Source organism: Alosa sapidissima, chromosome 7, assembly GCF_018492685.1.
Source record: "Alosa sapidissima isolate fAloSap1 chromosome 7, fAloSap1.pri, whole genome shotgun sequence".
Classification (NCBI taxonomy): Eukaryota; Metazoa; Chordata; class Actinopteri; order Clupeiformes; family Clupeidae; genus Alosa; species Alosa sapidissima.
Genome location: NC_055963.1, coordinates 23,045,059 through 23,069,004, shown reverse-complemented (window position 1 = coordinate 23,069,004; position 23,946 = coordinate 23,045,059). Strand labels below are relative to the sequence as shown.

The 23,946-nt window shown below is 39.9% G+C and overlaps 1 protein-coding gene across 10 annotated transcripts; it reads right to left on the bottom strand.

The window, feature by feature from the left end:
- Nucleotides 1-200: 200 nt before the first annotated feature.
- mbd1a (methyl-CpG binding domain protein 1a) lies at nt 201-23,917 on the bottom strand. Of its 10 annotated transcripts, none has more exons than XM_042097574.1 (20): nt 22,146-23,332; nt 19,538-19,618; nt 15,609-15,671; nt 14,891-15,476; nt 14,387-14,524; nt 14,162-14,270; nt 13,186-13,673; nt 11,420-11,431; nt 11,177-11,244; nt 10,980-11,023; nt 10,662-10,712; nt 10,412-10,456; nt 10,098-10,133; nt 9,885-9,932; nt 8,586-8,756; nt 8,082-8,330; nt 7,777-7,857; nt 4,553-4,609; nt 3,915-4,070; nt 201-2,320 (listed from the first exon to the last, which is right to left on the bottom strand). In XM_042097574.1, the coding sequence occupies exons 4-20, from the start codon at nt 15,166-15,168 to the stop codon at nt 1,844-1,846; spliced, it is 2,508 nt and encodes an 835-aa protein (XP_041953508.1). In that variant the 5' UTR covers nt 15,169-15,476; nt 15,609-15,671; nt 19,538-19,618; nt 22,146-23,332; the 3' UTR covers nt 201-1,843. The 10 variants fall into 10 exon arrangements, with proteins under 10 accessions (XP_041953508.1, XP_041953512.1, XP_041953513.1 ...); XM_042097578.1 differs by having other exon boundaries at nt 13,186-13,670; XM_042097579.1 differs by having other exon boundaries at nt 8,091-8,330; nt 22,146-23,331.
- Between the last annotated feature and the right edge of the window lie 29 nt (nt 23,918-23,946).

Sequence of the window (23,946 nt, the reverse complement as noted above, 5' to 3'; positions counted from 1 at the left end):
CACACTACAAGCCACATCATTACGATGCCAACCCGTTTACGTGTTTGGAACTAACTGAACCAAGAGACTGAGGCAGAGTTGTGTTATATCATTACAGCTGTGTGTAATACTTTTTGTCTTAGTTACTTTCCTGAATGTTGATAAAGTCTTGATGAATGTGTTATTTATTTTCTATCATGAATAGACCGGGAAATCCATAGTTTAAAAAACACACATACTTTAATAAAACTTGCTGTCTGTGCTATTGTGCTATCTGTGAAAAAAATGTCAGTAGAACAAGAACATATTTCAATAGAAACATTTAGAAACATTAGAATCATTTTGAACCATTATCAACATTGATTCCCCAAATGTTGTATTTTACAGAGCACAATCCTACTTCAAGTCACACAATCCAAATGTAATCTAGTCATTCAGATTCTGATAGATTGAATAATGTAGTACTACTATGACATCCTAAAGCAAAAGTTAGGGGAAAATATTTTCAACATAGTAACTTAACAAGAAGGACGAACTGTTGGAACAATTCCAGTGTGCAGATATTTCTCAATCTTACAGAGCAAACCGATAAACAACGATTTACATGGATGGACATATTTTGGTATTGTTTGTTTTGATTTAAAAACATCCTCTGAGGTTTATAAAGAAGGAAGCCAAAAATGATCCCACGTGACTTAACTGAAAAGAGGAGAAGAATAATCATAATCAATAATCCGTCATCAGTGGTTTAGCTCAAGTTTAAACAGCACCTTGAATTGTTAGTCAATGCAACATGTTGATCTACAAGAAAGCTAAATAATTTCAATCTGGTTTAGTCAGATTAGATTTACTTCCAACAACTGTGAAGCAAAATAATACTTAGAACAGTATGAATGTAACACAGTAATATTTAAATAGTATTTGACTTTTTAAAAATCCAATTGCTTTTACTTCCACTTACAGAAGATAAAGAAGGGAAATTAGGTAATTATAAATGTCTTACAATGATTTTTTGGCAATGCGAATCAAATCTTTTTCAAGACAAACTGTGTGATAAAATGGCAAAATATGAAGAAAAGAAAAAAACATTTGGAAAACTTATTTAAAATGTTAAACAACACTTTAAGCCCAAGTTATACAGAGTAGACTGTTCGTCTAGTAGCACCTGGAGTGGTAGTGGACCTCTTTTCAACCACAGAACTGGAAAAAAAAAAAACATTGACATCCAGAACTGAAAAAACACAGACATCCACAGAGAAGCAGTGATACTGGGTAGCTGTCCTTGCTCCATAGCACCAAGAGGAACTTCAGAGGTTATATGAGTCTTATCTCTTTTTACAACAATGGGAACCCCAACGGACCCAATTTCAGAGTGGAAAAGTGCCAAACGCTGTCAGCTCTACAGGTCTGATCAAACAGGCTGGTGCCACTTCCCCTTGGTGACCTCTCTCTGTGGGGACTTCCTCGGCTGCACAAAGCACCTGTCCATGTTGCATCACTGTGCCTATCGACCTGCAACAGCAAGGCAAGGAGGCATGTCCGCCCCCCCCCCCCCAAGAGGTAGAGAAGAGCACCAAAGGTCTGCCATCTCAGCTGCACCTGGCTCCAAGCCCTCCATCATGTAGTGTGGATGACAGATCAAAAGGCAAAGAGTGTATCTGTACAAGTACAGACATATTGCTATGGGTTTTCCTGAAAGGTGTGGAGGCTTTGCCTACTGTTCCTTCATTGTAAGACACAATAATTCAACCGGGGAGAGCACCAAACTGTCAGTGGCCTTCAAAGACTTGCCTGGTCTCTGAACTAACCAGAACCTCAGTCCAGCAGGAGAAGTACCCCCCTCCTCCTCCTCCTCCTACACAGGTTAGTCAGACGAGGGCGGGTGGCATCTGTCGCAGCTCTCACCCTCCTCCTCGGGATCCACCAACAGGTGGCAGCCGGCCGCTCGCCCGCGGAGCACGGCCTGGTTAGCCAGAGCAGAGCCCCATGGGTAGCCCTGGCACACAGCCAGGCCCTCCAGGTCCAGCAGCAGCTCCACCACAACGCTGACAGTGGTGAGCCGAGGCGGATGGCGCTCGTAGACCGGGTGTGCCGGCGGCAGCGGCAGGCCCTGCAGTCTCAGCCCGAAGTGGAAGCCCGGCTCGATCTGGAGCACCGTGTCGGCCATGGCTGAGCGGCGCGAGCACTGAAGCAGCTGCAGCGCCGGGCCCTTGGCCAGCACGGCCATCCAGTGGGCCGGCAGCACAGTGCAGCGCAGCGCGGCCAGCAGGTGCAGCAGCTCCGGCTCGCCCGTGCCCTCCAGAGGCTCCGAGCCGTCGGCAAGACTGAAGATCCCAGACATCTGGAAGAAGAGAATGAGAAAACGGCAAGAGGCAGAAGGGAGGTACAGGAGAGAGTGTAAGGAAAAAGAGAGAAGGAGAAAGACAAGTGAGAGAGTGAGAGAATTTAAGTTAATGTTATTTTGTTTAAAGTACAACACTAAACATGTAACACACTTCAGAAAAGACAGTAGACCGTCATGTATAGACAGAATGAGTAAGCTAGAAATACATTTCTTTATCAGGGCAACAAGTCATCAGATTTTCATTGCTCTACCTATAATACATTTGTTTAGACAAAACAAAAAACTTTGAAGTCATTTTTCTCAGTTTGACACTCTGGTCAGTTACTGCCTTTTGCCTTTGTAGGGCAGTATGGTTTTGGGAGTTACTGTAAACACAACCCTCTATTTTTAAAATCGAAAATACAATCAAATTGAGGATAGATATTTATCCACATGATAAAGGAAGTCTTTAATTACCCAAAAATGACAATAACTCATTTTCGACCAAAAATGCAGTTACTGCCTTTTGGCTTTGTAGGGCAGTGTTTACGTAATGAAGTGATAGCTTAGTAAATTCCCGCAATATGGCAAAGCACAGCGTTCCCTTTCTGCGCATAGAAAAACTCGGTATTAGCGCTTTCTCTGTACATCCAGCTCAGAGTTATGCTTCAAGTCCCATATCAGTTAAGTTACCCAGACAGCTTATTTCCACCTGAGAACCATTGCAAAAATGTGCCAAGATGCAGAGAAATTAATCCATGCCTTTATCACTAGTAGGTTAGACTACTGCAATGCACTTTTTACTGGTCTAACAAAAAAGCATATAAAGAAATTGCAAAACTTTGCTGCTAGACTTTTAATTACGACCAAGAAGAGGGAGCACATCAGCCCTGTGTTAGCTGAACTGCACTGGCTTGCTATAGAATTGATTTTAAGGTTCTGTTAATGACTTACAAAGCTCTAAAAGGCATATAACCTTCAAATATCTCTGAGCTTTTAATATCCTATCAACCACAAAGGAACCTTAGATCTTCCAATGCTAATCTTTTAATTGTGCCCAAAGTGCTCAACAAGCAAAGCGGAGAAGCTGCTTTTATCCATTATGCACCAAAGCTATGGAACACCCTGCCTCTATACATCAAACAGGCAAACTCTGTAAACATCTGTAAAAAAGACCTGAAATGTGAGAGCTTTTAGTTAACTCACTGTTATCTTGTAACCTATTTCTTCACATTAACTCACATTTTACTGCCGCTATTTACTGCTGCGATTTATAGGGTCTTCCTATTTTTACTGCATTAATTGTGATGTATGTGTTGTTGTATTTATCTCTTGTGAAATCTCATTTTTACTTAATTCTAAATCTCTGATGTTATATTTACTGATTTGCTTGCTTGTTTGTTTGTATTATTACACATTTCTTTCTTTCTTTTCTGTCTATTATTGTGTTAAATGCTCCAAAAGTAAAGCACTCTGAGCTGCATTCTGTGTATGAAAGGTGCTATACAAATAACACTTATTATTATTATTATTATTATTATTATTATTATTATTAAAAATAAAAGATGAAAAAATATTTATAATATATATATATAAACATTTAATCACTCACAACAGGTGGTAAGTCTTCTGGTTCTACTGGCTCCTCTTCGACTGGCTCCTCTTCGACTGGTGCGCCCATGTCCATGCTCACCATCTGCACGTCTTCACTGAGCCCCACAGCACCTCCTGCTGGTGGAGCTACGAAACTGTACACAACCATGGGCCCCTGAAAGCACAGAGCAGAGTCGTATAGAGAGTTTGACCAAGTAGGGAATCAAATGGGTGCCATGTTGTGGACCAATATTTCTGTAAGGGCCTTTTACATATTGACAAATGTTGATGATAACATTTATATGCCTGTTATAATGGTGAAAATAAGTGATTTATTTCAACATAGCATATTCGCTCCATAGGGTTACGCCGTAAAGTCATCTGACGTTGCGTTGGTATCCAACATGGTGAGAGTTGGCCAAACTCTCTCTATATATATGGCTCTGGCACAGCACAGTGACCCCTGCTTATGCCTAATGGAAAGAATACACATTTTCCATATTAACATGCACTTTGAGATAAGTATTTTTCTCTTGTGTGTGTACAGCCACTACATGTTTCTTGTACCATACTAGATTGATTTCTGATGTCTTTGTATGAAAAAAGGTTTAGGCAGAGTTCTGTATATCCACCATATCTATTTTGTGTTTTGCTCACCTCTGATCCATTGGTTTGGAGATAGCTGCGCTGCAGCTCCATCTGCAGATTTCCGTTCTGAGGAGAGGAAACATGACCAGAGACAGCAGACAGGGGTTTGTTTACATTTGAGTGGAAACTGGGGGGTATTCCATCAACCTCGCTAAAGGCCAAACCTGGCTTATTTCGATAAGTCTCGCTAATTTTAGTGAGAATTCCATTCCATTAACGAGGTTAACGTGAATCCCAGTTTGGTAACCATGGGAATTTATGCCACAGAACTAACCTGCTCCGTAGCAGGTTAACTTTCAAGCTAAATTAAGCTGTGTTGCAAAAAAAAAAAGTCGGAAAACGAGTCCAAAAAGATGGTTCCGTCAATCTGTGCTCTCGTCACCTGTAGCCTACAACTTCAAAAATAGAAGTAGCCTAGGCCTATAGAAATGTTTTTACCGACAGTGCACCAAGCATGGATTTACACATTCATTAGCTCCAAAGAATGTATGAAGATTATACGATTAAAAATGTTTTAACTTCACATGCGTGTGGTTCTAGGAATCGTGCTACTCTGCGTCATTTACGTTCAGTGGTGGTGTAACGTGCAGCGAGACAGCATATGAAAGGATTTATATTCTTGCGTGTTCGCAGGTTCGCTTCCCATACGAAGTATTAAGGCTACATTGTTTATCACCTTGATGATGGCATTTTTAGTTATAATTTTTGATGAAAGACATATGTCTACTGCTGATAAAGGGTCATGCACATTTGGTAGGCTGTTCAGTGACAGCTTTGCCAGTGGGCTATATTATATCTGATGCAAGCCAAAGGACAATTATTCTGTAGCCTAGGCAGCTAATAAATAAAACTGCTTCATGTGTCGACGATTGTTCATGAATGTCAAATCAACTGTGTGCTACACAGATCAAAAACTAGGCATAAATTGAATTGAAAGCCATTGCATTTATGATAATTATTTTTCAAACACTTTGGGACTTATGGGAGACAGTAGGCTATTATGTCGATACTAATTTATTTTATGACCACCTACACCTAGGACAATAATTTGGAGTGAACTCTTTTAATATAAGAACGTAGTCTATAGATAGTTTTGAATATATAGCAAAGTTGTTTTTGAGTTTATACTATTTATTCATTCACTCGTTTTGTTCAAGCATAGACTGTAGGCTATAGCTAGTCTATGTGTTCAAGAGTGAAGCCAATCAACCTTGCAATTGATTTCAAACCATTAGCATTGTTGTTTTAAATGTATGCTTTCATTATTCTCCAATTTCTGTAGGCAATCTATTTTTTTCTCTCGATGTTAAATTTGATGACTTTCGATGAAAATCCTGTAGATGGCGCTTGCCTATCGAACAGAAATCATCTAGTATCGTCTTAATTTTACGACATATATCGTCTTTTCGTCAATCTACTGTTTTGGTCTACTTTTCTACCTCATGCACGAGCAGAGATGAAGCTGAACTAAACCTCGCTTGAATAAACGAGGCCAAGATGCCGCTAACTTGAGTTAATGGAACGGCTTCAGCCCCAAGTGAAAGTCTACGCTAGTTCAAGCCAGGCTATTTCTGTTAAGCGCCGCCTTCATTAGCGAGGTTGATGGAATACCCCCCTGGAGTTGCTATTTGTAACAACAAAACAATAACAATAAAGGCTTGGTGAGACTAAGGTGGTGTCAATTACTAAACCAGGGTGCTTGCCCTTTCCCCCTATTATTATTTTTTCATATACAGTGCCTATAAAAGGTATTCACCGCTCCTTGGATATTTCCACTTTTACTGCTTTCATAAATGTAATCTTGATCAATTTAATTTGCTAAGTCTTTTACAATCACTTACAAATATTCCCATATATTAACTTTTTAGGTCACTTTGACATTAATCGCTTATTTTGCATTATATACTTTTAATTAATTAACATTACTTTGTAGAAATCTGCTTTGTAGAAATCTTTCAAGTCAAAATGAAAGCAGATTTCTACAAAGTAATGTTAATTAATTAAAAATATATTCTGTATTTTCCGGACTATAGGTCGCTAATATAAGTTGCATCAGTCAAAAAACGCCTCATGAAGAGGAAAAAAACATATATAAGTCACACCGGACTACAAGTCGCATTTATTTAGAAATGTATTTCACAAAATCCAAGACCAAGAACAAGAACTTTTTTTAAGGAGAAGTTCAGTGTGATTTTGACCTAAAGTGTGTTGAAACATGATACCGAGTGTGAACTTTTGTCTCATAGCCCATCTCGGCTTGTCCCCTGCATTCCGAAATCCGGCGCTAGTTAGCCGATGCTACGAACAGGTTTTCAGTGGGAGTATAAATCATCTTGTAAATAAACTACCAGTGCTTTTTCAAAGTTCTCAATGTCTCGTTTTAAATGCCAGGGCCCTCGGAAGTCTACCAATGAAGTGTGGAGTTATTTTGAGCCTCGTAAATGGTGTAAAATAATTATTTATTTGCATGGCTAGCCCAATGCCCAAGGCACTCCCAATGAAAACCTGCTGGTAGCATCGGCTAACTAGCGCCGGATTTCGGAATGCAGGTAACAAGCAGAGATGGGCTATGAGATAAAAGTTCACACTCGGTATCATGTTTCAACACATTTTAGGTCCATATCACACCGAACTTATCCTTTAAGTGCGAAAAAATATCTGACCTGTCGCTCCCGATCTCATTCCACAAGCCTAGAGTGCCCTCTCGCGGCTGTAGACGGTAATGTTTCATGAAGCGTTCATGTCAATTCATACTGGTGAACATTTAAAAACATGTTAAATTATATATATTTTATATGACAAACTATCAAAAGGGGAACTTATACTGTAGTCCGGAAAATACGGTAATGCAAAATAAGTGATTAATGTCAAAGTGACCTAAAAGTTCATGTCAAAGTGCTTTCACTTTGACATTAAAGAGGGAATTTTTGTAAATTATTGCAAAAAAAGGCCAAATTAAATTGACAAAGATTCCATTTATTAAAGCAATAAAAGGGGAATTATCCAAGGGGGGTGAATACTTTTTATAGGCACTGTATGTATTAAAACTTTCATACTTTTTTCAAGACTTTCACCCACATTTCCATACGTTTCCCTGCTTTCCAGACCTTGGGGCACACCATTCATGAACAGTAAGTACCTCCTCAGTACACTAAAGGAATCCACAAGTGTCAGTACGGTGGAGGCAGCTCTTTCTCATGGGCAGGTCAAGTGATGGGTCTGGGTGAACTCACATGAAAGACTATGGGGAATGTGTGCGAAGACTCCTCAGTGTTCAATGCGCCACTGACATAGTCATTGCTGATGTCATCATTCTGAGACAGGGAGACAAAAGATACAATGCAAAATTGCAAAGAAAGGATGCTCATTGCTCATTGAACCAATACACAGAACCAACCAACCACTTTTTTGTCTTTGTTTATATCTGGTACCGCTATAGTTATAGTATAGAGTGTACTGAGAAAAAATATCAGGCAGTGACAATGCTTATGCTGATGAAGAAAGGATTATTAAAAGAAAATAAATAAGTGACAGTTACCACAGCTACCTGTTCTAACTCAAACATGCCATAGTCTTCATCATCTTCGTTGCCCTCCTCCTCGTCCCTGTCCACACTCTCGCTTCGTTTCCTCTGCTTCTTCTCCTCCTCGTCATCTGGGTCTGTGTAGTCTTCCTCCCAGACCGGCCTCTTGTGCTTCCTCTTGGACCGTGGCCTAGTGGGGAGGATGTACTGCTTCATATCATGCTGTTTGGTCTCATACTTGGCCTGCCTTTTGGAACCGTATTTCTGGAAAAGGACACCACAAATATCAGCGGCATGAAATAGGTTTACATTATAGCAGTCTCTAAATAAACACTATTTCAATGTCTCCTGCAGGGCAGACAAATCATGGATTGGCTGAAGGACCAGTTGGTGATTCATTTAATAGTTTACAAATAATCAATGAATTAACTGTTGCAGCCTTAGTCTATCTTCTGAACTCAGCATTTTGTGTCTTGTTATCCTGTGTTGACTGATTTATGCGCCAGCAAGCTTTCTCACCTTAAAAGTACCCTCATAAATACACTGTCGAAGTCGGCACTTCTGCTTCTTTGTGTTGCGGCCCCCAAACTTGGGCTTGTCCTTGCAGTGGTCACATTTCCCACAGTCTGTCCGAAGGCAGGCCTCACACTTGAAGCACGTTCGCCGTTGGCGCTTCTTTTGAGCCTGAAACTAACATAGTGAGAGCAGGTGACTGACCCAAAATTCCCAAAAAAGTCAAAACAGAATGAGAAAGTGACTAAAACCTACAATCAGGTTCTTTAGATAAATAGTTTTTCAGGCACGTTTTACATGGACAGTTATTTTGTCATGCCGATTAAACTATTCAGAATAAAAATTGTGTCACCTGTTTGCATGGGTCAGGTTCTAATCTGATCTGGTGCTTACAGGCTCTGGATAATCTTTGCTTGGAATAGCCATTGCTGCTTTGCTTTTCATTGAGAAGCTACAGAAGGCAACCCGATCGACTGTATATATGGCTATTCAATCAGAATAAGAACAGAATACACCCCCCAATTTTATTTTAATTATACGGTTCTTTTTGGATTGGCAGTTATATTCTGATCAAGGTGTGTCATTTTTATTCCGATTGAGCCCTTATTCCAATTCTAATCAGATTAAAAGTGTCCATGTAAACCCACCTAGTGATGCTTGAAGTGTAACTCTCGCTAAAATGCAATCTAGGGTCTTTTTGTGAATGTACCCGAGTCAAACTTCCATTTAAAAGCATAATTAGGACGAAAGTGCCACTTTTAAGTTTGACCGTATTGTCGTTTTCGGGTCAAATGGCCTTTTGATTGGGAGTGCTACTATGGCACTACTACGATCGCATCAAAATCACTATTTTTAAAACAATAAGAAGGCTCGACACAACATGAAAATTTGCTCAAAGTATCACCAGGGTCTCAAGGGTCGCTTGAGTTCAAACATGAACTCAAGCATTGAGAACATTGTTTGTGTACACAGAGTTTACTAAAAAGAAAGGTTTTGAACAACTCACTTGGTTTTTCCGCTCGCCGCCATCTTGCCAGTCAAGAAGTGAGTTGTTCAATACATTAAAAAAAAAACATGAAAAAAGTTTCATGTTGTGTCACGCCTTGTTAGTGTCGTGATTTTGAAATCGTGATTTTGATGCGATCGTAGTAATGCTTCTAGCACTCCCATTCAAAAGGCCATTTGACCCAAAAAAACGACAATACTGTCGATCTTAAAAGTGGCGCTTCCATCATAATTTTGCTTTTAAACGAAAGTTTGCATTTTGGCGAGAGTTAGGCTTTAAGGTTTATTCTCAGGACTTACTTCAGCTGCTCTGTCTTCATTGTCTTCAGAGTCACTGTTCTGAGGATGCTACCATAAAATGAGATTAGATCAGATTAAAAAATTTTTTAAACCAATTAAATTCATTAAGATTCACAAAAACAATTACCGTCAAATCTTAAAGGAGACAATGTCACACATGAGCCATTAATGCAGCAATAGTCGACATACACTCTCACCACTTTGCCTTTTTACCTTTTTAGATTTGAGCTCTGACAGTCTCTGGGATTTCTGCAAAAAAATAGACAGTAAATGTGTTTGTGCCAAGAGGTAGATTGTAATGCTTGTATAGACACTGAGTAACCTCCGATATGTTTACTTCTGAATGAACCTACCCAAGCAGCTTTGATATGGAGCTCAAAGTAAATGAATCCCTCCTGACTCCTGAGAGACTTTAATAGCGCTTTTTGTTTTCACACCAGACAACATTGTCACTGACTCTCTTTGTGACATACTTTAACTCACTCCTTATGCTTAACTTTCAGGTCATCGGATCTCTCCACACTCACCCAGGGAGGAATTTTCATTTCATGCTCTGAGCTCTTGACTTTCTTCTGAAATTTTACCACAAGACAAGTGTAATTTAATTTAATTTATTTAATATTTTTGGAACTAATAACATCAGCCTCATTAATCAACCTGCTAAAGAGGTTCATAGAAGATGAAACGTGTGTCTCAAATAGGAAGTGATGGTAAAAATGACTCTCTGTGAAGCTCCAAAACATTTGAATTAAGCAACCTTACAGACTCTAGGCTCACCTCTGTTTTCAGGTTTGCAGGATTGGCAAGGACCCACTTGCCATGTCCAATCTACAACACATCAACACAAATTAAAACACCACCAGACAAAGCACAAATTAACACAAGCATGGCATAACAACATGCTGCTTCAGACATTTTTTAAAAATATTTATATATTTTTTCTATGCTTTTAAATTCGATAGCACAGTGAATAGAGTGACAGGAAGTGAGTGTTTTTCAACCTTTTTTTAGTGTCTCTGGTAGGTTATTTCACACACTGTCTTAGTAAAGTGTACCTTCTAGGGCGGCTCAGAAATGAACACCAAGTACACATACCTTCTTGAAGACAATGTTCCGGTTGGGATTGTTATTATTCAAAGCTGTAGAAAACAACGAAAGTTTTCAGTTTTCAATTTGGTTAAGTGACACACAGGCTATAAGAACCGCCAATAATCCACATCATGTCAGTATGTGACTGTTTGTCATAAAACGTCTGTAATCTGTAATGCTTGGAAAAGCCTCTGATGACGTACGAGTGCATGAGGTACAGAGCTCCTTATTTCCCACTGAAGAAAAGGGACGTCGACACTTCGCACAATCCCTGGAGGACGACAGAGACAAACAACCACATCTCAGTATGATCACTAAACTTCCTATGGCTAATGTTTGATGAGAGACTATACTGTACCAGAAGTATGGCTATAATAAATTACAAATACAATTTTACAAGACCATGAAACTGAGGTCTGAAAATAGAAAAAAAATGTTCTACTCACAATCTCACAAGGCTGCTCAATAATGGCAAAAATCATGAATCAATTATTTTGATTTTGCACGATTGCTCAATACTCAAAAAAATAAAGAGAAAAACAAATAAAATAAAAAAAAATGGTGCAAAAAATGTTATTTATAACATGGATTTATAATTCAAGACCAAACCAGAAAAATTGTTACAAAATAGAATATGCTATGTTGTTTTAATAATCGTTGGAAGTAGTAATTGAAAATCTGATTTCAATCAATTGCACAGCCCTACAATCTCACCAAAATATATCATATTAGGGATCGGCCGATATATCGGGCCGATATTTGCGTTTTGGCATCGGCCGATAAGCCGCTGCATTCGCCGATAGTTTTTTCATTTACATACAGGTTTTTTCATTTACACACAGGCGTCCACAGGCAGCTCTGTGTTGCTGGAGACGCTGCAATTCATGTGCAGACTGCCCCTCCCCCACGAGCAGAGTGCTGAAAGCCTGCTCTTCACAACAACAGTAAACTTAAAACTTTCAAAGCATCTTTTAACTGTTTGACTTAGCTGAAATATTGCCATACACTTTGAAGGTGGAAGCAAGTTTGTGGGACCAAATGGAAAACACGAATGATAGATAGGTAGCCTACTTTTTTTTTAATGCTTAATGATCGTTTATAAAACTGCTTGCCATTGTATTTAGGGAGCTGCAAATAGCTAAGTTGTAGGCTATCCATATTCATGCGGTAGCTGTTACAAACACTGGTCATATGATTAAGTAGCCTAATGCCAACGTTGTTCCGTGGTATTTGTGGGAGTTTTATTCAGCGACCACCTGGCTGAGTGTTGGACGCGTGTGGTGTGTGTGTGTGTGTGTGTGTGTGTGTGTGTGTGTCTCCCTCCCTGAATGCCTGTTCTATAAAACATGCTTGCCATTGTATTTAGGGAGCTGCAAATAGCTAAGTTGTAGGCTATCCGTATGCATGCGTTAGCGGTAGCTGTTACGAACACTGGTCAATCATATGATTAAGTAATGCCGACGTTGTTCCGAGATATTTGTGGGAGTTTTATTCAGTGACCACCTGGCTGAGTTTTGGACGCGTGTGGTGTGTGCGTCTCCCTTCGAGCGGGGCAGAGTTGCCATCGCTTTTCGTTTTTATACCTTTTGACGTTGATGCCGTTTAGAACAGAAACATCTGACACCACGTTATTTCCACGTTATTTTCCTCTGCTGATTTATGTTCTGTGGTTGACAAATCTGGCAGCTTTTTTTAGAAAAATATAGACATAGAAAATTTTAAACCAAGCAGTCTAAAATGACAAATCAAGCACTTTATTTCAATAGCTACTTTTCAGGCTTATTGTTTTCTTAAATTTTTTGACATTTTGTGATGACTTGAATTATGTCTTATAATATGTCAGCAAGCAATGCATCATCAAGGCTGTGTTGTAAGATGTTGATGAAAGCATTTTGCACAGTTAACCATATCCAGTGCACCCATCCATAAGTTCAATAAATGTTCCTTTTTTAAATTGAGACTTATAACATTTGTTATCATCATTTGTAATTATGTGTCATTTGTATGATGTAAACTGAGGGAGCAAAATAAAAGCAGTATCGGCTCCAAATATCGGCTCAAGAAAATCGGCAGCCTGTATCGGTCATCGGCTAAGGCTGATGGAAAAAAAATCGGTATCGGTATCGGCACTAAAAAATCCATATCGGTCGATCCCTATATCATATATACATCACCCTATTTCAGAAGTTGTAACATAAATTTAAGAGCTCACCTGACCACTGGGCTAAGCCCAGGACGCTGCCTGTTCGCAGTGAGCACCATTTTTGGATCCATGATGTGACGGGTCAGTGGAGGTGAGGGGAATCTGGGCTGAACCTTCATAGAGACATGTCTATGTGGTGCACCAGAACGCACTTCATTTTTGGGTCTCTCAACGGGACTCACTGGCTCCAGCGCAGGGTGCAGCCACAGGGCATTGCTGGCGAGTTTACTGGGGCTGGTAGCAGGGCTGAGGTCTCCAGGGTAGAGTGAGGGTGAACGAGTGGCCCGTTGCACCAGCGGGGAGATCGGGGTGAGGTGTGGGGGGCTGCCGAAGTCGCTGGAGGGTCGGGATGGCTTAGAGTTGCGTTTTGAATTTGGTCGCTGGGGTGTGATGACGCTTTGGGGTGTTCCAGGCAGAGCAGTCGGGGTGGATGACCTTTCAGATGGGGTGGTCTGTCCTGATGAGATTCCGTGCTCTGAGTTATTGAATTGTTTCTGCTAAAAGGAGACCAACAGGATATATCCAATTAATACTTTTATTAAGCCTAGAATAACTAAAGTGAATTGTTGTCAGATATTAAATTCACCAATAATAGTTTTGATTATTCATTCATCATTTTGATATGTTTTTAACAAATCATCCAATTTCACTTAAATTCAAATATATTTGAATATTTTCTGGTTTCAGTATTCCCCTTTGATAGTAAACTGAATATATTTAAGGTGTGGATAAATCAAGACCATCTGAACAGCTCATTTTGTAATTTTGGAAACACGAATCAACATTTGTCTGATATTTTATATAGACCAAACATTTAATCCACTAAACAAACATATTAATTAATAAAGACAATGTCAGTAAATAGCTACAAATTGTAGTAATTGAGGGCAAATGCAAATCTTAGTGATAAAACCCTTACATATTCTTGTCATCCTAATGGCTTGTTAAGATTTACATACTACAACTATGTTTAATAATTATGCACCTTTGATTTTGTCTTGAACAATCCCCCCTTGAAGTCAAAGCTGCGGAGGTCAGTGCAGGTGAGGTAATTGGCAAGCGCAACTTTACTCCTCAGACGGACACCATCTGGACTAAAACAGAATGACAGAAAGGGAAGATTTTTTAAAACTACAAAAATAAAATAAAAATAAAAATGATTTTTATTATTAATTTACAGTTGCTGCTTTACACAACGACCTGTTTGTACCTCATATAGTAGGTGTCTGATCTATTCCCTGAGTGTCGGAAGATCTCTTTTCTCTTCCATCCTTTTCCCAGATTTGGGCAGTCAACCCACAACTCATCGAGCTCAGCGGGAGACCTCTTCTGCTGGGAGACAGTCCAGCTGAAGAAAAACAACAGTCATATGCAGGGCATGTGTGAGAATCGTTTATAAGAGCCGTTTTAAATTATTAACACCCAACAGAAGTGGTAGCCTCATCTTGTATAACTTCTACAGGTTTTTCAATAGGCTGTTCGTCATTATTAGTGGAGCTGCTGTTTAGACAGAGTTCAAAGGCCAACTAAAGAGGACTTCCTGAGACCCCAGTGCCCAGTGCAACTCTTTGGTGGCAGAGATGAGAGAAAATCTCCAGAGTTGCCATTAAGGCAGAGGTGAACTGCAGCTCATACCTAAAAAAACACCCAGTGGAAGAGGTTTACATACACTAAAGAAGGTCTCAAAAAAGGTCTTATCAAAGCAACCACATACAAGCCATCCCGATGAGTCCTCTTCAACACGTCTCTCCCTGTGCCAGCTTTCTCGTGACCACCTGTGTGGAACCCCTGGTCACCATCATTTTCGTCCTCCTCAAAGTCATCCAGGGGTTCCAGCCAGCCTGCAGGAGGGGGCCCATTGGGGAGATCCCCAGCCTCAACCATGGGGGGAATCACTTGTGCCTCCATCCTATGCTCGGATTGAGGCCAGCCCTTTAACCGAGGCATGGACCTCTCCGGCTCAGATTTTGCCACTTCTGTTTCGGTTGTCATGGCCGCTTGGTTCCATGCAACACCATCATTAGCAGCCCTGTCTGTTCTGGTTTCACTTCACCCAGCAGGTTCCTTGGTCATTTGCATCAATTAATTAGATGGAGGCTAAGAGGCTAAACACCTGGAAGCTAAGTAATTTCCTGCCCTCTTTTGTCACCAGTAATATTATGTCTAAAGCCTCATGTAAATTGGGGTCTCTTTCTCAATAACCAAATCCAGTTGAAAGACATACATGAATTTCAGTTGTTATAAGCAGTAATGAGATGTCATTAATCCACTTCTTCAGTGTTCAAACAGAAAAGTCAAAACTGTTGAGGAAATGCACAGATTGAGTGGCAAGTGAGGAACAGAAAAGGATGGGCAGGAAAATAAAGAAATGAGAACTGAGAAATGAGGATAACATGACTGTATATGACCATATGGTGGGGTCAACATCTTACCCTTATTCCATGTCCAGATCAACTTGTTCACTATTGGATTAGGAAAAGTTTACCTTCTTCATCCTACAAAATAAGATGAACAGAGTGTTACCAATCTACCCAGTATGTTATAATACAGAAAGTAGACACAATTATTGCATATTTCCCTGTGATCCCCTGCGATTATCTGAGTGAAATCATTTTGCTTTAAAATAATTTCCATTGATCTGCATAAAAACAGATGGATGAAAATAATAGATAAAACAACAAAGCCTCAAAGGCTAACAGAAATGTAATTTCTATCTATATGATCTTAATGGCCAAACTGCAATCTCTCCTTAACTTTACTGGAAGCACAATGTTTGATACGTTTTTGATTGGGGGACAGGCTACCCCCACTTTGTTTCCAATTTTTGGAGTCTGGGCTGCCTACAGAGACTGCCAGAATGGGCAACTAGCCACTATACTAGTACTAGGTAACTATGAGTCCACACGGCGAAAACTGTGCTTTTGTGAAAACGGCCCGAAAACTAAACTTTCCACCGACTCTCCAACAGGTTCCAGAGTGGGATTTTTTGAAAACGATGCTTTCTGATCGTTCTCGTATGAATGTGACAAAAAATTGTATGGGTTTGAAATCGCATATGATCACTGACTGAACCTTTAAATGTTCTTTAATACCCAAATGAGCTTATTTGAATTACAAAGATGCCTAAAGCAAAGATTTTGAAAAAGGTTTAACAGTTCTGAGATCCATTAGAATGATGAATTTGGCACATGGGAAGTGTTAACATTGTTCCACAGTAGCCACACAATGCTGCGCCTGCAATCATGTGTGACGGCCTTCTGCTTATTGTCTACTTGTTTTCAGGTGTGCTCAGGACTTAACGAGCTGATGAGCTGCACCTGTACACTAGAGTCCTGATAAGAGGACCGCTTCCTGTCCCGTAAGGAGGGCCATTCTTACTTTGGGTTTTGGACATGCTACACTGCACTCAGACACATTACAAACACACAACATCCATGCATTACTGATGACTGACTTTGACCCACCTCACACTGTTCGTTTGTTTGTTATTTGGTTAGTTTGGTTAATAAATCCATATTTTAGTTAAAGATCCAACCTCTTGACTCCCTCTTTTGTTGTGGCCTTACCCCTAGGTCATAACATGGGGGCTCATCTAAACAAACTTTTTTTCTCATTAGTTTACATTTTAGTCGCACATTCGTTTTTAGATTTGATTTCTGTGTTTGCTCTCTTTAGGTTTGCCTGCAATTGTCTTTTGTTTGTCACGTGCCTTGCCTTGCTTGGGTGCAGGAGGGTAGTTAATTTGTTGCATGAAGCATATTTGGTGTGGGATTATAGTATGTTGGGATCACCTGGATGTGTGCTCAGGTGCAGAGCATCAGGTAGGCTAGCGCTGGAAATCCCACAGTTTGTCTTTTGGCGCCGGTAGAAGCAATAATTTGGTTAGCAGTCGTAGCACTTGATTGGTGTCTGCTTAGGTGCAGGCCAGCAGGTGTGATTTGGTTGGACTGCTGCTCGCATAGGCGTTCGGTGTAGTGCCGTAATTTTTTTGGGTCTTAGGTTCTCGCATATTAGGGTTTGAATACCATTTTGGAAATGCGAGGTTTGTTCTTTGGTTTGCATTATTGGCTTGAATGCCATTGTGCAAGAATGTTTGTTTATTTTGTTGCTTGTGTGTTAAATGTGCGACGTATGTTTTTCCGTGACTTGCCCCAGGCTGGTCTATGGTCATTGGAGCCGTATTCACATAAGTTTTGCTGACATTTGTTTCAATATTAACAGGTTTCATTGCCTGTGTTTGGTGAATGCGTTGCACTTCTTTGAAGGGGGGTGAGAGGTTGGTTGGATAGTATAGATAATTTTGGTTTCTTCAGTTATTGGTGGAATTTGTCAGAGGTAAATGGCCTTTTGGTTTATGTTGGTCCTAGCCTTCGTAGTTTTGTCTTGTGCCATTGCTTAAAAATTGTTTGCCACTTTAATTTGCAATGCACTCTGTTCTCCCTGTTAGGCTTTAGTGGCGTTTCCCCTTTGGGTTGCGTCAAGGGGGGTCATAGTGTTGTGGCAATGCGGTTTGTGTCAATCATCTTTGGATGATTTGTCTCGGGAGCATGTTCGTGGGAATTTGTGGGGTTGCCTATTGCAGGTCGCTTTGTAAACCCACTGGTTTAAGGTGCACAACAACCCACCGCAAATCCACATGAAGACCATAGGTAAGTTTAGCTAGCTTTGGGGCAACGTAGTTAGTGGGAAAACTTCTGGGGTTAGTTTTGCCTCATGCCAGCTAGAGTGGTAAACGCCTGCTTACTTTCTTTTTATGATTTGTTTGTTTTGCCTTGGATTTGCTACATTTGAACTGTCATACTGGCTATTAGATTATTTTTTTTGATCCGTGTTTTTTGATTGGTTGAGCAAAGGCACATAATTCAATTGAGACCTAAGAGTTTGAATTTGCAGAGCATTAGAATGCCACTGTGATTATCTGTTTGTTCTTGACATCTACCTTTTTACTTTTTTCCAGGGTAAGCTGGAGTGCTGAGATTGAATGTGGTGCAGACAATACATTTTAATAATTGCATATTGTAGTTTAATGTTAATTTTCCATATTGGATGTTTTTTGGGCCCTGTAGATTTAAAATTCAGAAACCTATGGTTTCTGTTTTATGGGGGAGGGTGTGACTGGCTGTTAGGCCTTCTGCTTATTGTCTACTTGTTTTCAGGTGTGCTCAGGACTTAACGAGCTGATGAGCTGCACCTGTACACTGGAGTCCTGATAAGAGGACCGCTTCCTGTCCCGTTAGGAGGGCCATTCTTACTTTGGGTTTTGGACATGCTACACTGCACTCAGACACATTAAACACACAACATCCATGCATTACTGATGACTGACTTTGACCCACCTCACACTGTTTGTTTTGTTACTTGGTTAATTTGGTTAATAAATCCATATTATAGTTGAAGATCCAACCTCTCGACGACTCTTTTGTTGTGGCCTTACCCCTAGGTCATAACACATGTTTGTGCTTATTCTGCCTTGTGAGCTATTTAATCCACCAATGCTGATTACCAAATTGTCATTAATCGGCCTTACTGATTGGCCAACTGATTAATCGGTCTATAACTACTTGGCCTAGATTATGCATTATATCAATATTAACAACTCAGTTGGAGGTGATGGCTGAGAGGAGGATGCTTCACAAGCTAATGACCATCCTGAATGATAGTCTTCTTAAACTGAAGAGCACCTTCAGTGGCGAGAATCTCCCCCAAATGTTCCTTTAAGAGATGATATTGGGTTGTCTGGCCCCGCCTATCTAGATCTTCTTTCAGGGAGATCTAGTCTGGAACACGATAGTTCATAACCATTTCCCTCAGACAAGAAAAATGTCAGGCCAATCAGCGACGAGAGGGGAAGACAGAAACCGAAAGTTATTGTGATAAACAGAAACGGCAACACCTGCAAACCAGGGCCGGTTCTAGCCTACTACACTTGGGTGGGCTGAAAGAAATTTTGGGTGAGCGACATAGCAAAGAGCTCAAAATTGACATGCACACAAACAGCATGTTGATGTGTATTCAGGCCTGAGTTTCAGAGCTTCACAACAATGAGGTTGAATTTACAGAAGGTTTCAAAGTACAGAATGTGTTTAAAGCTTGTAGTAGCGGTTTGGTCTTATCAGCAATTTAAAGCTTGGCATGCATCACTACACATTTCTGGACATCATCTGGTGAGTATTTTTGTTTGATTCTAGGCCTACTTGTTATTTTACATTGCATTCAACCAAGCCTACACAGAAAACTATGCAATAATCTATATTCCAAATAAAATGTATCACAGTGTATGTATGTGGGAGGGGAAGGTGTGTGTGTGTACGTGGATGGGAAGGTAGATTGTTTGTGTGTGTACATCAGGACGGATATTTACCTAACGTACATACTGCACATTTCAGCTACCATTACACTCAACACCAACTCATCTAGGCCTATATCCGAGCTGGGTTTGAGGCTGCAAAAAACAAAAAAACAAAAAACTCTTGGCTTTGTTTTGGGTGGTCAAGACACAATGCTAGCCCACCCTGGCCCATCCCAATGCAGTTGGAAAAATGCAGAAATATATTTTCAGCAAAGGTAGACCACTGTCTGTTGATGCTGTTTATTGGCAGTTTGTAAAGTTTAGGCGAAGTAGGAATTAGGCTAGGCCTTACTAGGAATCTCTGATCAATGTGATTGGTAAGTCATGGACCAATGATTTCAAAGTTAGTGCCCGTCGCGATGCAAGTGTTGCAAACGTTTCCCAATCGAGTCACCACTCTCTCACTTCGTGATTGAGTTTGGGGTTTTCCAGCCTAGATATTGGGTGCAGTGGGGTGAGAATTGAACGACACACGATAAGAATCTGGTATCTCAAGGTACAATTGCCTTGTCTTTGCCAGCTTTCTGCATACTATACCGGCAGTGTTTGCTATCCGAATCTGCAAGTATAGGGCTTGAAACTGAGATTCTAGTATTTTTGCTTGTTATGCAAAAATAGCCTGTTTGCCGTGGTCAGAGAGGCTGTCTAAAGCCTACCCTGGTGTTCAAAGTTACTGGTTAGAAATTATGCAAAATCTGAGTTGGTGCCTCACATCACTCAAAGAATTGAGCCTATTCCATAAAAACAAAGACAACTACTAAAATACCAATAGATGCAATTAAGCCAAGAATATCCATGACATTAATCGGCGAATGTTCGGGGCTTACGTCGGATGTAAGAAATATGTCACTAACATTCGAGCGCCCCCTGGATGTTCAGAATTCTGCTCCAGTGGTTAAATAGGCCCAATCTTGTGAGAAGTCGGTCACTAAAGTAACTATACAGTAGCCTAGTTACATTAATACAAACACTAAATTAAAGAATTAATCTCGCCAAATGTAGGCTACACTGTACTGGATCTGAGTTACAGCGAGGATGCACGAGTGGCCTCAAAACGTGTACCCCCGCCCCCTAGTAGGCTATGGAAGGCGAAACTGAAAAGGGGGAGTAAATAGCGAAAACACGCGCTGTGTTGCAATCGAAAATTCACTTCAGAATCGCATGTTAGTTTGAACTAATTTGCAGGGGTGTGTATTAAAACACGCTCTTTTTCACTGTAGCCTATAATGGCGCTTCTGTAAAGTAGTATTTAAACTGCTTTTATCCAAAAACGGGCCATCCAACCCCCCTATTCCTCCATTTGGTCGTGGTCTGAGATCCCACTCTACGCGGATTGATGTTGCTGTGTCACAGCCGGTCACCTTCATGCAGTGTTTCCTCACACACTGAACCCAAACATCTGATCTTATGTGAAATGTACGAATGTGTCATTCATTCTTTACTGCCACCACAGTAAAATAAAATAAAAAAAGTGAATGTTGTATTGTTCAATGGCCGTGGTTGGTACATTCGTACCTCGGTTACTCTAAATGATTGTAGGCTATGGCCTAGGCTACAAAACTCCAACGGGTTCCTTTAAGGTTGCCGTTTGAATTAAAGTCAAATTAAAGGCATGGTGAATGCCTGCATAGCCTAATGCAGGCCTATAATGCTGAAAATAAACACACAAAAAAACAAAACAAAAAAAACATAAAATCTTAGGATAATGATTATAGTTTCTTGCTTATCTTTGGTCGGCCGAAGACCAAAAGCACTGATAAGGTAAGGAGTTGCATAAAAACGGTGTCGAAGTGTCCACAATTGGGCCTAAAGCCTGGCCTACTCAAAGTCGGTGCTTTTGAAGAAAGGGAATCCTTGGCTTGAAAACTAGATATAAACTACTGTGTATGCCGACTATTTTGCACATTTGAAACACATTCACAATAGTTTAGCCTATTTCAGCATAGGGCCTATTTAAAAATATGTAACCAAACCACAATCAGTGTTAAACCCCATCTTACAGTTCACTTTGCAACTTTGACAGTTGCAACGTTGAAATTCTGAGTTTCTGAGTTTTTAACTTTACCTGTCAGAAAGGTAAACTAAGGTTAGAATATAGATATAACCTACAATTTATAGCTATTACACTAACACTCTCTCCAATATTGGGTTAACCCACCTTGGGAATGTTACAAATAATCTTGGTTGCTTGGAGTTATAAAAACAAAACATCAATATGTGGGAAAGTCATGTTTCCTTAAAGCTTGCACTTATGCAAACAATGTTACCTTGCTGTGACAGAAGGTTGCAAAACACTGGACATAAATTATTTAATAAATCTACAGCACGCACGATCTAATATTGTAGATTTCGTTAGTGGAATTAGCCCTTGTGGTCACCCAACAGCTCCAACTCCTTTCTACGACAGCGAAAGCTTGCTCACGGTTTCCAACTCGACAGGAAAACATCGGTAGTCTACGGACACGAATCGCTCCATAGTTCAGCGATTTCATGGACAAAGTCCTCATTTAAAATACCACGACGTCATCGAGTTGAATAGACATTCGAGTGTGATGACAAACACGCGTTGCATTAAACCACATCTAGTGTGTAATAAAAGAAAATAAGTCGATTTACTTACTACAACGTCGCCTCGAGAACCCCCGTCTTTGGTCTATCGGTCCTGCAGCGCGAAACACTGAGCATGTGCAATAGGCGTGATAGCGTGGCTTGAAGCGCTACTCACGAAATTCGCCGCTACTCGCTAGCGAAAAGTCTACAATTCAAAGTAAAATCTTACCGATCCGATAGATGTAAACCAGAGAGGGTGTTAGTAATCAATAATATTTGTGCAAACTGTGAAATACAGTTTCAGTTTGCTAGAACAATACAGAATAGTTACCCCAACCACATTAAGTCAAAGCAAAACGAATTGTCGTCTACGAACATTGTTTGAAACAAAGAAATACTGTCTCGAACTTCCAAACTCTTTGAAGTCTAGATTTGTTTGACCTATTCTGATTCAGGTCTGATTTGTTTAACCTATTATATACACCAACACCATGGCCCATGTAGTCTAACCAAACTGGTTAGTTATTTAGAGTTAAATGAGATAAGGCTTTGTTCAACGACTTCATTGCAAAGGCAGAGGGCTGTCGCCGGGGGGGCTTGGCCAATTAACAATATTTTGCCAAATATAAAAGTCTATTGCTGATATAAATCACGAATTAGCCTACTCTACTAGGCCTATTCTAGTAGACTAAAACACGGCTTGATTGGGTAGCAGATAAGTCGAGAGCAAAACACCAACATTCCAACACCAAATATCAACACCTAGCCTAGTCTATAATCAATTTAAAACCCCTAACCCATTTCTGCAAGTAGACTACAACTGGCCTGGGCCCATTCATGATCACTTCAAAATACAAACTTAAAACATAATGGTGTGACAAATTGCTAATGACAATTGGGATAAACTATTGGAACAGTAGGCCTGTCCAAGATACATTTGTGGCCACTTTCATCTCATCGGAAAGTGTCTGACTGATAGACATTGTATGGTATATAACCTAAACAGACATTTCTTGAATTTTGTGGAGCATTTCATTTGATTGGTTAATGGCCTGTAAACAAGTAGGCCTAGCCACTTATGTTGTTGTCTGATGTTTTTTGCTGGCATATGACTTTTTTGAGTTATGGAATCACATCTCATTTACAGTCGATTTCATTTTCACATTCAATTTCATATTACTACTTTTTCTAAGTAACTTGTCTCCCAGGTGTAGTTCTGATGTAGATCAACTTCTTATAATTTCTTAATACACTGCAAAAAATAAAATCTAACCAAGTGTTATTAATCTTATATTAAGATCAAAAAATCTATTTGGTAGTTTTTAGTATGAAGAGACTAATCTAGCGCTCTTTCGAAAGATCAATTTGAATTATTTTAAGGAGTCTTATCAAGACAAATTTGCTCAACGTACTGGCTTGTTTTCAGGATTAGACGTCTTAAAATAAGACAAACACTTCCTAAATTAAGTCAAATGATTTTATGAGAAAGCGCTAGGTAAACGTCTTTATACTGAAAAAATACCAGATTTTTTTACGTCTTTATACTGAAAAAATACTAGATTTTTTGATCTTGATATAAGATTAATAACTCTTGGTTGGATTTTATGAGATAAGCTGTTTTTGCAGCTCCCAGAGATATGATCTCAAAGCAGTATGCCTAACACTGGTTATTGAACAGTCACCATTTCTGTGAACAAAATTGATTAGGGGAAACAATTGGATGAACTGCAAAGCAAGTGCAACTGCAAAGCGATCTACTCACCAAATCTGTCATGATTCAGACACACATATTGCACATCATGAACCATACCATTTGTGCCCTTCGCATTTATGCCAACAAAAAAAAAAAGAGTATTTAAGTACTACCACAA